General features: G+C 44.0%; 1 protein-coding gene across 1 annotated transcript in view; it reads left to right on the top strand.

The window, feature by feature from the left end:
• Kul (Kuzbanian-like) overlaps positions 1–16,953 on the top strand; it is a 571,846-nt gene continuing 554,893 nt past the window's right edge. Inside the window, exon 1 of the mRNA XM_070092101.1 lies at positions 1–905. Coding sequence (XP_069948202.1) covers positions 500–905 — 406 coding nt within the window. The 5' untranslated portion in view covers positions 1–499. The remainder of the gene's footprint in view (positions 906–16,953) is intronic.

Raw genomic sequence — 16,953 nt, 5'->3', positions numbered from 1 at the left:
AACATAGAGCACCGTTCAGTGTCTGTACGGATGTGGGAGTGGGTGGTTGTGCGTTGTTGTGTGTCATATAGATCTTTTGTGGTGCCCTTTACGTGTGTGGTGTTAAAGTGAGAACTCTTGTATTCCTTTTTAAACAATTTTTGAGGCATTGGAGTAGCAAACTGCGTTCTACTGTTGGTGTAGAACGCCTTAATCTCGACAAAAAAGTGGATTTTTGCCGTCACGGGGCAGTTCGTTGGCATTGGGTTCTATTTTGGCCGTAGTAGTCCAAGGGGCGTTGTTGTGGTTCCAGCGGTGAGGAGGACCAGAGTACCTGTGCTCCGTCCTTATTGCCTCGCCTCACGCTGCTCCACCACCTTCTTCACCGTTAACGATGCGCACTAGGGCATAGAAGAACAAGTATGGTAGGCCGCCCGAAGCCTCGCCTCCAGGATGAGGTCCCACCAGTGAACGTGGAGGGCGAGGTGGAGTCTAGGGTTTATTTCCTTGAGGGAGACCGATGTGTGACCCCCACTGTTGGGGACCTGGGCCCCTAGGGTTCCCCGTGCGGCCCACCTCCATAACCCACACCTACGCCAAACACGGCCACCAACAGAAAAGTGACCAGAAGGTACATCACCAGAAGAGGTACCAACACCAGCAGAAGGGGCAGCACGAGGGCCGGGTATTGTGCTTAGCGTGTACCCAAGGCCAGCTACCCGATACCTGCTTCCCTTGCGCCCTAAGAGAATTCCCATGCCAGGCAGGCTGTGGTGCCCCTGGCGGGGGTGATGAGTGGGGTGAGAGTGGGTGGAGGGGGGCGTCAGCGTGGTGTGGGTGGGGTCCGGACAAGGGCCTCTCCTTCCCCCTCCTCCTCCTGACCTCAGTACTCCTGCTCGCTGTCAACCTCCAGCCTACTTCTGCAGGTGAGTCCTCGCCACATAACAGCTTTTCGCATTTATTTCTTTTGTTGCCACTCTCCGTTCATTCTTTTGCACCCCCCACAACACTGCTCTTGCAGTTGTTCCTTCTATTGCCACTTACGTTCATCCTGTTGTTATTTCGTTCTGTCTGTTGTCACTTCGTTTTTTCTCTTGCTGCTTTCAGTGGGTGCGTTTGTCTCCTGTTTCTTATATATTTATCAGCTACTAGCACTCTTAGTTATAATAACTAATGAGTAGTACTACCACTAATAATAATATGAACTTAATATTTTACTCAGGAAAACGCTAAACCCTTATGGGTCATACAGTTCCTGGGGAATGGTAGGGGAAACGGACAGAGGTAGAGGAGGATCCCTATAATAATTCCTTGGATCAGAATTTCACCAGTTTCAAAGACCCCTCCCCCTCTTATTCCTCAAGAGATACCAATCATAATATTGTATAGGCATTAACGAGAATTTATTGATACACCTGGTAAGAAAATTAGCAGAAACTTTTGCCTTGCTTTAATACTTATCCTTGAGTAACTAATTATCATCCCGAATACCTACGGTATTCGAAATTATTAGTTACTCTAGTACGTATGGTAATATGTTCTCCAGTAACTAATATCCGTATCTTACCTAAGGCTTACAGTACCCTCGACTGCCTAATAATTACATAAGAGTACCTGTTACTTACCCTTGAGTACCTAATGTCTTACGCTCGAGTACGTGACTTATCTCTTTCAATAACAGAATAGAATGGTTTTGAGACTGTGGAGAGTGAGACTTGTTTAGGAGTGTGGGTGTGGGTGAGGGTCATGATGGGGCTCAGCTGGGTAACTTGCAACACACACACACACACACACACACACACACACACACACACACACACACACACACACACACACACACACACACACACACACACACACACACACACACACACACACACACACACACACACACACACACATACACACACACACACACACACACACACACACACACACACACACACACACACACACACACACACACACACACACACACACACACACACACACACACACACACACACACACACACACACACACACACACACACACACACACACACACAGGAGCTATGACTCGACCCCTGCAACCACAAATAGGTGAGTACACACACACACACACGCACGCACGCACGCACGCACGCACACACACACACACACACACACACACACACACACACACACACACACACACACACACACACACACACAGTAGCGACCAGCGAAGAGGCGGAGCCAGGAGCTGTGACTCCACCCCTTCAATCACATGTATGAACGCATGCACGTTCACTCTCTCAGTGGTGGAACAGTTGAATCGGTTTAAATAGGCTGTAAATACTACAACTATCAAAATAAAACAAGGAGGTACAGATATACAATGTGTTCCATATTCGAGTAAAATTTTAGCATACATCGTTTAAGCTAGGATAAGTAAGATCTGGTGCCTGGTTACCTGGAGGTTATTCCGGGGATCAACGCCCCCGCGGCCCGGTCCATGACCAGGCTTCCCGGTGGATCAGGGCCTGATCACCCAGGCTGTTACTGCAGGCCACACGCAGTCCAACGTACGAGCCACAGCCCGGCTGATCCGGCACTGACTTTAGGTATCTGTCCAGCTCTCTCTTGAAGGCAGCCAGGGGTTTATTGGTAATTCCCCTAATGCTTGATGGGAGGCTGTTGAACAGTCTTGGGCCCCGGACACTTATGGTGTTTTAGTGTACCAATGGCGCCCCTACTTTTAACTGGGGGTATTTTGCATCGCCTGCCCAGTCTTTTACTTTCGTAGGGAGTGATTTCTGTGTGCAGATTCGGGACCATTCCTTCCAGGATTTTCCAAGTGTAGATTATGATATATCTCTCCCTCCTGCGTTCCAACGAGTAAAAGTCAAGTGCTTCCAAGCGTTCCCAGTAGTTAAGGTGCTTGACAGAACTTACACGTGCAGTAAAGGATCTCTGTACACTCTAGATCTGCAATTTCACCTGCTTTGAATGGAGATGTTAATGTACAGCAGTATTCCAGCCTAGAGAGAACAAGTGATTTGAAAAGGATCATCATTGGCTTTGCATCTCTCGTTTTGAACGTTCTCATTATCCATCCTATCATTTTCTTTGCACTTGTAATCGTGGCACTGTTGTGATCCTTGAAAGTGAGATCCTCAGACATTACTACTCCCATGTCCCTTACATTATTTTTCCGCTCTATTGTATGGACAGAGTTTGTAGTATACTCTTTTCTAGTTATTATCTCCAAGTTTTCCATAACGGAGTAGTTGGAATTTGTCCTCATTGAACATCACATTGTTTACCGTTGCCCACTGGAAAACTTTGTTTATATCTTCTTGGAGGTTAACCGCGTCCTCAGCAGATGACAGCCTCATGCAGATTCTAGTATCATCCGCAAAGGATGATACGGTGCTGTGATGTATATCTCTGTCTATGTCTGATATGAGGATAAGGAATAAGATGGGGGCGAGTACTGTGCCTTGTGGAACAGAGCTCTTCACTATGGCAGCCTCCGATTTAACTCTGTTGACCACTACTCTTTGTGTTTGATTTGTTAGGAAGTTGAAGACCGTCTCCCCACTTTCCCAGTTATTTCTTTAGTACGTATTTTGTGCGCTATTACGCCATGATCGCATTTGTCAAACGCTTTTGCAAAGTCTGTGTATATTACATCTGCATTCTGATTTTCTTCCAGTGCATCCAAGGCCATATCATTATGATCTAGTAGTTGTGAGAGGCAGGAGCGACCTGCCCTGAACCCATGTTGCACTGGATTGTGCAGATTTTGGGAATCCAGGTGATTTGCAATCCTGCTTCTTAGCACTCTTTCAAAGATTTTTATGATGTGGGACGTCAGAGCTGTTGGTCTATAGTTCTTAGCTAATGCTTTGCTGCCACGTTTATGGAGTGGGGCTATATCCGTTGTTTTAAGTGACTGTGGAATTTCACCCATGTCCAAGCTCCTCCTCCATAGTGTACTTAGGGCACGCGAGAGGGGTTTCTTGCAGTTCTTAATGAAAACAGAGTTCCACGAGTCTGGGCCCGGGGCTTTTTCGAAGTCTATCGGAGTTAGGGTATTGTCGGAAATCTGGCATACATTTATGGAGTTTTGAGGCTCATTCATGAAGAAATCATAACTTGAATTTGTTAGGCTTAAGACTAGGTGTAGGTGCTGTATTAGGCTTACTTTAACCTAAATTTCAGTCTTTAGCGAGATTTAGTTAGTGTGGACACGGGGCCTACTTAATCTAGCCTAATCAAAATTAGAATTTATGCTCCAAATGTTACTTGGCTATGAAACTAATGTAAAAGCAGTACTTCTGGCTGTCGTAGCTGTTAACAGTTGATTTGATGAATGTTAAGCATTTGATGAATGTCCTCATACTACTATGTTATAGTAGTATGAGGACAGGCTTGCTTGCAGTCTCATTCCTTCATCTCTTATTCTTCCTCTCTTTCTTCTTCCTCCTATACATACCACTTCATCCTTGTCTCATTCCTCGGTTTGTCTCCCTCTCTACTTTCGTCCTGTCTCTAATTCTTCCTCCCTGTATCTCATTCTTCCTCCATTTCTCAATTCTCTCACTTTCTGTTTGTCTTATTTTCTCATTTTTCTCCGTCTACTGTTTCACGTCTTCCACGTGTCAGTTTCCCACTTCGTGTCTCATTTATGTCTCACTTCCTCCCTGTTACTCACATACTCGCCGTCTTTGCCTGAAGTTTGTAAGATTTACCTGCCATCTTACGTGTTCGTGAGACAAAAAGAAGAAATCAGTATTCTTGCCAGAGTGCAAAACATTTAACAGGTTTCACACTCATTCAGCTGGACGGGAGTTAGCCCAAGTTCCATCACTTCCTCCGTTCTTTTCTTCTCCCTCCCACCCCTACAGTCCCCTCCCTCTCCCTCACACATGACTAGAGGCTAATGAAAGAGATTAAAGGCGTCTGGGCCCACAAAACAAAGAAGTGCAATTAGTCCAGCAAATTGTCCTGTTTATATATGTATATATTACGTTCTTCCCTTCCCCCATCTCCCATCCTTCTCATGTATAACGTTCTTCCCTCCCCATCTCCAATCCTTCTCATGTGTAATTACATTTTTCCCTCCAACATCCACCCTTCTCTACGCCACTGCCCATCTGTCGAAGTTAATTAAAAAATAATAATCTATTGCCAGTCCTCCCTATCTTCCATCCTGATTTTCTCTCACTATTTTGTTTCCATCCCACCACCAAAACACTTTCATCACCCCCATCCCTACCTACCACCATTATCACTCCCTCCATCCCACACCTCCCTCCATCCCACACCACCCTCCATCCCTCACCACCGTGGCTCTGTCCCATATCTCCCTCCATCCCACACCTTTCAATCCCACACCACCCTCTATCCCACACCTTCCTCCATCCCACATCTCTCTCCATCCCACATCTCCCTTCATCCCACACCTCCCTCCATCCCACATATCCCTCCATCCCGCATCTCCCTCCATCCCGCACCTCCCTCCATCCAACACCTTCCATCCCACACCTCCCTCCATCCCACACTTCAGCTCGCTGCTTATTTTGACTTATGCAGATATACCTTTGTTTATATTATGGCTCCCTCCCTCCCTCCCCTCCCCTCCTTCCTTCCTTCCTTCCTTCCTTCCTTCCTTCCTTCCTTCCTTCCTTCCTTCCTTCCTTCCTTCCGCCTCCCTCCCTTCTTCATTCTTCCTCCCTCCAACACGGTATACCCAATATCCACTATTTTATAAACAATATTCCCACCCACTATATTCCTACCAGCTCCGTTCGTTCGTTTCTTTCAACTCATTCCTGCCCATTTTCCCACTCCTTGCTCCCATTCCTTGCTCATTTTTCCCACTCCCGCCAATTTTGCCAACTCATTCCCGCCAAATTTTTCCAGTCATTCCGCCAATTTTTCCCACGCATTCCAGCCAAATTTTCCCATCCATTCCCGCCATTTTTTCCACTCATTCCCGCCATTTTCCCCACGCATTCCCGCCCATTATCATTCATTACCACCCATTCCAGCCCCCATGAATGGCAGTATAATTTAATCCGCGGAAATATCCTCGTGTTTATTTATATGATGCTCTGTCCATCCTCTCCCATTGCATAAACCCCAACACAATGTGTCTCTTAATGTAGTGGCCTGGTGTGTTATCACGTGTGACAGTAGTGGCCTGGTGTGTCATCACGTGTGACAGTAGTGGCCTGGTGTGTCATCACGTGTGACAGTAGTGGCCTGGTGTGTCATCACGTCTGACAGTAGTGGCCTGGTGTGTCATCACGTCTGACAGTAGTGGCCTGGTGTGTTATCACGTGTGACAGTAGTGGCCTGGTGTGTTATCACGTGTGACAGTAGTGGCCTGGTGTGTCATCACGTGTGACAGTAGTGGCCTGGTGTGTCATCACGTGTGACAGTAGTGGCCTGGTGTGTCATCACGTCTGACAGTAGTGGCCTGGTGTGTCATCACGTCTGACAGTAGTGGCCTGGTGTGTCATCACGTCTGACAGTAGTGGCCTGGTGTGTCATCACGTCTGACAGTAGTGGTCCGATATGTCATCACGTCTGGCAGTAGTGGTCTGGCGTATGTCATCACGTCTGAGAGCAGTGGTCTGTTGTAAGTCATCACGTCTGGCAGTAGTGGTCTGTGTCTGATAATAGTGGTCTTGTGTATGTCATGTCTGACTAGTAGTCTGGAGTATGTCTGACACTAATGGTCTGGTGTATGTTATGTCTGACAGTAATGGTCTGGTGTATGTTATGTCTGACAGTAGTGGTCTGGTGTATCTACCTACCTGGAATCTTTCTGGAGTGTATGTTATGTCTGACAGTACTGATGTGGTGTATGTTATGTCTGACAGTATTGATGTGGTGTATGTCATGTCTGACAATAGTGGTTGGTGTCTGTCATCATGTCTGACAAGAGTGGTCTATCACACGACGCAGAGTGGTCTTACAGGTCAGCCCGTGTAGTGAGTGTACAGGCAGGTACTAATCAGGATTATCACCACACACACTCGCTACCATTCATGGACTTACCTGTGTGTGTCACCACCACCAGGAGGGTGGTAAGGGATTACCAACCTGTGACCAGTATTATTCCTGCAGTCCGGCCTTGAGACCAAGGGTTCTTGGCTCGAAAGCTTCCATAATCCAGCCTTTCACTTTCCTGGCGATGAGTTAACTTTAGTAAGTTTATTTAGGCACAGGTACACATTAATACAATTATCATACATAGTTTCAGTTACCTAGGATAACCCCAAAAATGTCAAAGTGACTTATTTCCAGTGACTGCCCTGTATGTATATAATATGCACAGTGGTCAGTAAGTTTATTTAGGCACAGGCACATATTAGTACAATTATCATACATAGTGTAAATTACCAAGGATAACCCAAAGAAAGTCAGACAATGGGACTTATTTGCATTGCGGTCCTTGACTTGAGTGTTCTTTCAGTGATGTTATCTATCATTATTTTGCATAGGTACTTTTCCTCTTCCTTTCATGTTTATGAGGCGATGGGCTAAGGAGTTTCTGCCACTTTTATTTTCAATCAGCCTGTGTCTTACACCTCTCTTCCCCCTCCCATCCTGCCAAGGAACACCCTCCCTACAGCTACCCCTCCATCCTCCTCCACGAACCTTTTACCTCCCACACCCACACTCTCCCTCAATTTCACCATCTAGTTTCTCTCTCTGTCCACATTCACCTCCCTTGACATTCCCACCCCATTATTCACTCTGCCTTCCTTTTCCAACCTCACCTTTGCATTACCACCCTCCCTCCAACTCTCCCACCGAGGCAGGGTGACTTAAATTTAGTAATTTATACAGGACATATATATATATATATATATATATATATATATATATATATATATATATATATATAGGATGGGGTCCACCTCTGGTGTAAATTGTGGGACCCATAGCCTCGGAGAAGTGGATAAAAAGGCTTCAAGGAAGAATATTTGGATTTCTTCCTGAAGCCATTTGAATATTCCACTTCCCCTACCACCCCATCTTTTAAACTATTTTTTTTTTTACCAATAGGAATATTTTATTACATAATATGGCACAGAAGATTTAAGAGATACATTGTTGATATAAAGGTGGCATATACGGTACATGTTGTTACGTGTGTATCACCGATTATAAGGCGAAAATCTCATCCAGCTCCTCAGAGCTGGGGCGCGTGCCCAAAATGCAGCATGCATTACCCCTTTGAACAGCCGCACTGAGCCGCTGGAACAGAAAACTAGCTGCCCTGGGATCCCTAGTTACCCTGATGAGTCTTTTTCCCAGCTCCTTAAGGAAATTAGATGCACTCTTTCCCCATGAGCCAAGGGTCTCTGAGCCTATGGGAACAAACATATAATGATGGGCAAGTTCTCCATATTTTCTAGACTTTTGGGACTCCCTAAAGCTGGCAGCTGCCCCTCCTTCCTCCCTGGTGTATTGGAGATAGGTATCAGCCAAGGTAGATGCACATGTATAGTCCCACACCACCTGCTTCCCATCTGTCCAGGCTTGAAGGGTGATACCATCTGGACGCTTCTGGCTGCCATCAGATCTGCATAGTTGGGGTGGCTCCCTTACTGCTGGGCATCCAGCTGTTGTGAGGCTCCTCTTGATAATGTTATTAACCTCCTCATGTCTTGCAATCTTTCCCTCGGATTTACGGCACACAAGACCATGGTACCCGAATCGGTCTGCTGCTTCACTGCCACAAATACACCTGTGTTCGGCGAGAATAGGGGCGGCAAGTCGAAGGGCAACACCGATGCGGATGGTCTGTGGGTCGAGGCGTGTGCCAAGGCTGGAGTTGGGAACAGCCAACAGAAAGTCCCCAGCATGAGGGGCTCTCACTGCCAGCAGGCGGGCTCTATCCTTCCCTGACACACTCTGAAGCATCGTTGAGGCTATATTTTCCACTATTGGACCATCCCAGTGCGATTGTTTGTAGTTGTTGGGGGGAGCAGGTCTGGTTTCTGAGCCCGTTAGATTATCCCAGATCATTGCTCCGTCAAGGAATTTTTGGTCCTGGGCTCCAATCTTGTCCCTAAGATGTTCAGGGAGAATCGCTGCTACAAGCTCTCTGGATGCAATACACGAGGACAGAAAAGCAGGTAACGCAATCTGTGATGACTTGCGGACACCAATGCCTCCTAGTCTGACTGGAAGTGTAGCTTGGTTCCACTGCCCGTCTTCTAGAGTAAGGTTAAGTACTTTCGTAAAAATCTGCCTCAGAATACTGTCATATTCGTGCAGTATAGGGTTATCATATGAAGGTGCACATCTTAGGAAATATGTCAACCTGGGCAGACTCAAGCACTTTGTGAGAAGGTACAAGGCATCGTGGGTGTCCAGATTGCCTATTCGTTGTTCCATTCTCCTTAACTCTTCCAATTTCTTCCTGAGAATTGTGTCAATGGCATTGCTTCCCAGAGGTGCTCCTAGCAAGACACTATTTGTGGGGGCAATGACTGCTGCTCCTGGTAGTTTTGATCTCACTGCATTTATCACTTGTTGACTGACTGAGATGATTTCACATTTGGATGGATTCAGGATGAGACCCATTTCCTGTCCCCGTGTCATTACCTGTGTAAGGTCATGTAGGAGGGACTCCTTTGTACCTGCTAGTGTGCCATCATCTAGGAACCAGATGTTTAGCTCGCTGGTCAGTCTGACTGTGATTTCCCTAACTGCAATACAGAAGAGAAATGGTGCAAGAGGATCTCCTTGTTGGACACCCTCCGATGATGTGATTTCATGCTCTCCAAAGAGAAGCATTGATTCCTTGCTATACCCAGCTGAAACAAAAGGGAAGAGACCAGGGAAATGTTCTTGTACTGCTGCTAATACCACGTCTCTTTTCAGGAGATTGAACGCATTCTTGAAATCTAATTTTACCACTGCATTGTCCTCAGGCAGGTTGTTGATATATGCCCTTGTTGCATGAACCGCTGCTTCACTTCCTTGAGAGACCCCAAAGCCAAGCTGGTTTGGTTGAAGCATCATGGCTGCCTGTGCACGAATACTTCGGACAGCAGCTTTGGATACGAGGCGGCGTAAGGTGTTGCCTACTGCAATTGGCCGAATTCCTCCATCCTTCTTTTTAAGTGCACAAAGTGTTGCACCAAAAAAGAAAGGTCTAATTTCATCAGGAATCAGACCAGCCAAGGAATTGTTGACGAACCTTGTGATCTCTGAAAGCAGTGTCTCTGCAATTTCCCCAATAACTGGATTAACCATTTCCTTTAAATGCTGTGGCCTTATTCCAGTGTAACCCCCAGCAGAGCCAGATGGGAACGACATTATTGCTTTGTAAATGTCTGAGTCTTCCACAATCAATGGTTCCATAGTGGGGACAGAGGTGTTGGAACTGTTGGTGCCACTGGTTTCCCTGGCAGGGTGCTTTCCTCTAAGTGCTTCAGCCGTGTCAGCATCCCTGGGAGCAACTGTATCTTCACTGGTAATAATTCTGATTGCCCCCACTGTGTTGCCCTCTTCAATTTTCTTGCTCACCTGGACTCTGACTTTTTCACTGTCAGTAGAGTGAGTGGGGGTTCTGCCTCTCCCTTTTTTGTGTTGACGGGGAAGGTGAATGAGGTTATCAACTCTAGGAAAATCTCTTAAGGATTTAATTATCATTGAGGCTAGCCTCTTTCCCCTTCTTTCCGGCACAGCTAAGCAGACATTGCCAAAAAGTAGCAAGTTGTGCCATGCCTTGATGGTTGGTGGAGCATTTAAGATAGTGGAACCATCGTTTACTTTTTTCAGGAGGTCTGTAAGTTTTCCAGCTGCGTGTGGACGGGCTGCTTTGGGAATATGTGTGAGTGTCCTCGTACCTGTTGCTTTGATTGCTTCCAAGAGATTGTCTGATGAGATAAAATCTGTTGGAGTGGGTTCAGGTGCCTGAGGTGGCTCTGGATCATCACTTTCCACAGGAGGACATCCTGAACCAGGGCAACTACCGTGTTTGCGGAGGAAACCATTAGAGTTGAGACAACGAAGCTGTAAGCATGACCGACACTTGCCTCTCCTAGTATTGCCAGCCGTGCCATTTCCCTGGCTGCTTGCTTCCTCCTGGTTGGCATCCATCTGCTAGACTAGACAATAGGAGTGGAATATGACATGCTGGGTGGGTATGGTGCGTGGAAGGTAGTGAACTTGACCGTGGTGGCCTGGTGGAGTTTGAGGGGCCGGGAGGGGAAGGGGAAAACTTCCCTTGGGAATTAGGTGGGGGAGGCGCAGGTTGAGTGGGGTTATCCCGGGGAGTACAATACACATGGACTTGCACACTATATATTGTTCACACTGTCTTACAATACACATTACTTTATTTGTTTCCCATGTACGCTATGAACAATGTGGGTATGGACACTGCTGAACCAATGTGTTTACTCACCATCTAGTTACACATCCCACCTCTTCCACCCACCCCCGTGACGTGGGGGTGGATGCACTGACTGGTCACTCCCTCGTTAACATTAATTTCACATTGTTTTTCCATAACATAAGCCTTTAAAAAGTCCATGCATCGACACAATCATTTCCACGTTAACTGGAAGCATGGTGCATGGTGCTGGATATAGATGTTTTTATAAGAGCTTTTCGAGGTTTGTATGTACGATAATCTTGGCCGGTACTCATAAACAGTGTAGGCCTTGTACTCCCCCACACCTCCACTGGCCGTCTCCCTCACTACCACCACCACTCACCAACATTCACAAACTGCACAACATTTCCACAATTTACCTTGAAACGGTGCTTTGAAATGTCTTCTCGCTTCACTGGAATCTTCCCAGAGTATTCACAATAAGTCCTGTTGAGTCTTAACCTGGTCAGCCTCGTTGATCCGGACTTATAATTGAAAATCCCGCAGCTAGCCCGCCACACGCATATATATATATGTATATATACATATATATATATATGTATATATACATATATATATATGTATATATACATATATATATATATGTATATATACATATATATATATATGTATATATACATATATATATATATGTATATATATATATATATATACATGTATATATATATATATATATATATATATATATATATATATATATATATATATATATATATATATATATATATATATATATATATATATATATATATATATATGCAAAAATTTGAATATGCAATAATTTCACAAAAATCATTTTGAACCTAACGAAAAAAAATGTATTTCATTGTGTTTGTTCATTACTAAATTATTGTAAACTTATCTAAAATATATTTAATTGGATTAGGCTAAATTAAATTGCGCGTGTTATAATAAGGTTAGGTAAGTTTTCTAAGGTACTTTTGGTACAAAATTATAAATTTTTGTATTAACATAAATTAAAAATATAAATCTTTAAACATATGAGAGAAAATTTTAGAAATGACTTAATTTTAAATGAGTTCTTGCTAATTTACGAATTTTACCGATTCGGTAATAGGTGTGTGTGTGTGTATATATATATATATATATATATATATATATATATATATATATATACACAAACACTGATCTCTGGCTTAAGGAGACTCGAACCTACGAACCTTAGGGCAAGGTACGCAGTGCTTTGCCAATCTACCCACACTGGACAATACCTTGGCGTGTCGGTAGATTGATAAAGCACTGCGTTCCTTGTCCTAAGGTTCGTAGGTTCGAGTATCCTTAAGCCATAGATCAGTGTTTATGTGTATTTTCTCCTGCTCTTGTGAATTCCTTGCATTGTTAAAATTTCGAGTAAGGCTGATGCATGCAGGGGATGAGATGAAAAGCTGTAAGCCTTCTCCCTGAAAGCTGGCTGACTTGGATCAAACGTGTAGCGCAAGCTACACGGTAAGGTATTGTCCAGTGTGGGTAGATTGGTAAAGCACTGCGTACCTTGCCCTAAGGTTCGTAGGTTCGAGTCTCCTTCAGCCAGAGATCAGTGTTTATATATATATATATATATATATATATATATATATATATATATATATATATATATATATATATATACACATGAGAGGGAACTTGATACGCTTCTTAAGTCAGTTCCTGATCAGCCGGTCTATGGTTCGTACGTCGGACCAGCAGTGACAGCCTGGCTGATCAGGCCTTGATCTACCAGATTCACCATACCTACCCACCTCTTTCCTCCACCACCCGTCACTTCCTTCTCTTCCTCCACACTTCACAGTGTCGTGCAAGTTTTAGTGACAGATTCTTGGTTTTCTCCACTAAACGCTTCATTAATTACCGCTAACTCAAGGAAAAAACTTCACTGTGATGAGTGTGGGAGGGGGAGTGAGAGGGAAGAGATAAGAACTACATTTGGAACATGTTCTCACAATGGATAAACATCAAAGAAATCAACTTGTAACCGAAATGGTCCATTGATAGCCCCAGTAACTGAAATGGCTCATTGATGGCCCCAGCTTCACATAGCAGCCAACACGTAGATAAAGTGGCTACACACCTCCACCGTAAGAGTAGTGCTAGGGCCAGACTACAATGAGCCAGGATAGGATAACAGTTCTTAGCCTGTAATTAAACTTGTCCTCAAGGGAGTGATTCAGAACGTTGCATTTTAACGTATACGAGTCTTGTAGATGAATGGTTCAGAGAACCGACATGTTGATAAATTAGACACATGTGCAACTCTTGGGTATCTTTATTGAGGAAACGTTTCGCCACACAGTGGCTTCATCAGTCCATACAAAGGAGAATCTTGAAGAACAGGAGGAGAATGAGGTAATCAGTCCCTCAACCTTGAGTCGATGTGGTCAGTCCATCAATCTTGAATAGAATACGGCATACGTGCTGAGAAGGAGCTTATAAACCGTTGGCAGGAGAGGTGAAGCAGTCATAGGTCGTGTAACATTTGTTCAATGTTGAAGTAGGTCGTGCCCAAGAATTAGGCAAGCGAAGAATTCCCAAGTATTAAGATCCCAAGAAGTTGCAGTGTCTGACAGGTTTGTAGATGAATGGTTCAGAGAACCGACATGTTGATAAATTAGACACATGTGCAACTCTTGGGTATCTTTATTGAGGAAACGTTTCGCCACACAGTGGCTTCATCAGTCCATACAAAGGAGAATCTTGAAGAACAGGAGGAGAATGAGGTAATCAGTCCCTCAACCTTGAGTCGATGTGGTCAGTCCATCAATCTTGAATAGATTCAAGATTGATGGACTGACCACATCGACTCAAGGTTGAGGGACTGATTACCTCATTCTCCTCCTGTTCTTCAAGATTCTCCTTTGTATGGACTGATGAAGCCACTGTGTGGCGAAACGTTTCCTCAATAAAGATACCCAAGAGTTGCACATGTGTCTAATTTATCAACGTATACGAGTCTTTCTGATCCCAGTGTTCATCGGACCTTCACGCGGCTTTATATTTGGACGATCGCCTATGTTCGTATTTTAATGTTTTTAGATGTTGACGTAGCTTTAATTGCTTTCTATAAATATGTATCGTAACCATGAGAGTGGAGGAAAGTATCGGTATCGGTATATTTTTTTGGTATCGTCCCATCACTAATCGTGACCATGAGGCTGTGCTGAATAAATACAGGAAGTATGAACCTAAACCTTGTGTAGCCTAAATGTATGAGAGAGAGAGAGAGAGAGAGAGAGAGAGAGAGAGAGAGAGAGCGACAGAGAGAGAGAGAGAGAGAGAGAGAGAGAGAGAGAGAGCGACAGAGAGAGAGAGCGACAGAGATTACTTTGCACCTTCATGTATCCCAGAGGAAGTGTAGGAGAACTGAGGTGCTTAGGAAAGTACAGAAGAGAGGGAGAGGGAAGGTGCAGAAGAGTAGGGAGAGGGAAAATGGAGGAGAATTTGAGGGGAAAATGCGGGAGAGGTGCAGGAGAGGGGATGAAGAAGGGTAAAGTGCAGAAGAGGGAGAGGGGAGGTGCAGGAGAGACGAGAAGGATGAGTAGGGAAAGTGCAGGAAAGAAGGGAGGGATAAAGTGCAGGAAAAAAGGAAGAGGGTAAATGCAGGAGAGAAAAGAGAAGGAAAGTGCAGGATAGAAGGGAGGAGAGGGGAAAGTACATGAGAGATGGGAGAAAAGGAAAATACAAGAGTGGATGGAGAGGAAAGAGGAAAAAAATAAAGAGGTAAAGTGTCAGCAGCAGAGTCCCAAGTTTAATACGTATCATACTCGTCTATGCATTTCAGTTTACCTCATACCTGGCAATTATCTATCCAACTTTGTCAGTTTCACCTTAATCTTATATTCGTTTCAAGAAACTATTTAAAAGAAAAAAAATCATCACCCAATAGGCTATACAAAATTCTGCCCATTTCGCATTTCCGTGTTAGTAGGCTTGCAGAATGTGCCATATACATGTATTTGTGGTGAGATCGTGCACTGAGCCAGGTGCTCCCTGACGCTGCTCCTCTCAAAGGATAATCTAAGATCATAAAGTCTTGGTAAAGTGATCGTCAGTAGAACCAGTAAAGCTTTGTGTGTGTGTGTGGTTGGGTGTACTTACCTGTATTTGGTTGCAGGGGACGAATCTTGGTTCTTGGCCTAACGCGTGTCTTCACTCTGCTTGGCTACGTAACTTGCTTACTCTTAAATTTCTTAGTCTCTACGCCGCAAGTGTTTCCATCATTTTCCTACTATTTAATGTCTCATTTCGCATAAACATAATAGCGTTTCGTGACTTCCATCACCATCAGTTAAAAATATAAAGATTATTAGGGAAAAATATATAAAAATGTACTCGAAAAACACAAATACGTATAACCAAAAACGAGTTACCTGGAGGTGTGTTATCTTTTGTAACTGCAAGTGGGGAGTGAAGATTCGACTTTACACTTGAAACAAGAGGTAAACAAATTTAAGAAACTATTCTCGTGCTACAATAACTTTTTTTTTTTATTAACACTGGCCGTTTCCCACCAAGAAATACTTTCATCATCATTCACTTCGTCACTGTCTTGCCAGAGGCGTGCCGACACTTACAATTCAAAAACTGCAGCATAACACCCTTCCTTCAGACTGTAGAAACTGTAACCTCTAGGACTCAAGTCCGGCTAACCGGTTTCCCTGAATCCATTCATAAATGTTACTTTGCTCGTGCTCCAACAGCACGTCAAGTCATAAAACCATTTGCCACCACTCGCTCCTATATAACACTCACGCTTGCATGAAAGTGTTAAATAGGAGCACCAACCATTCCAAAACTACCAAATAACAAAACAATTCTAACTCTCAAATATGAAGGGAAGGAAACTCACAGCTGATAAAAAAAATACACTTTACTGATCTTAAAAGAAGTTTGTATTCAACTGTTATTTTTTTAATTAATGTGTTGACTATGTAATTGTAGTTTATGATCGTACCTTCAGTAAAATAATTGAACACGCTGATGATGTTACTGTCAATGCTCCGTGTGTTCTCTGATTCCAGAGAATGAGAGGCGTATTAGGCAGGCTTTCTACGAAGTAAGCTTCTATGCTCAGTCTTGATTATCAAGTCCCTCTCACGTGTGACATAACCCTCACAACGCCCGTATTCATACATTACATTGATCCTTTGTTGATAAACATAAAACATTTTATATAAATTGCATATTATAGGTAAGAAGCAGCCCTTAAAAAGAGCTTCAGACATTTTTGGACACTATTATTGGAATTTCTGGAGAAGGTTGGTTAGTTGTTTAATTATACGTTTGATGAGTTTCGATATTCTTTATACTTCCAGGGCCCAGCCATGGGCCAGACCCGTCTGGTGCTACTCTAGTCAATTAGAGTTTACAGCCTATTGACCTTATGAGGGTCATTAAGTCTGCAAGTAACCTGTTCACCAGTCACGAATGCTTTAATCCCTAAAGTAGGGTTTAAAGTTTCAGCATAAATACATTGAGAGATATATACCTCTGTGTGTATATCATATTGCTGCTGAAAAAAAAACAAGGATAGTGTTCAATAATGATTTCAACAGTTTATCA

Source organism: Cherax quadricarinatus, chromosome 38 (genome assembly GCF_038502225.1).
Source record: "Cherax quadricarinatus isolate ZL_2023a chromosome 38, ASM3850222v1, whole genome shotgun sequence".
In the NCBI taxonomy this organism is placed as follows: domain Eukaryota; kingdom Metazoa; phylum Arthropoda; class Malacostraca; order Decapoda; family Parastacidae; genus Cherax; species Cherax quadricarinatus.
Note: the sequence above shows the minus strand (reverse complement) of the source record. Positions and strands in the feature narration are given on the sequence as shown.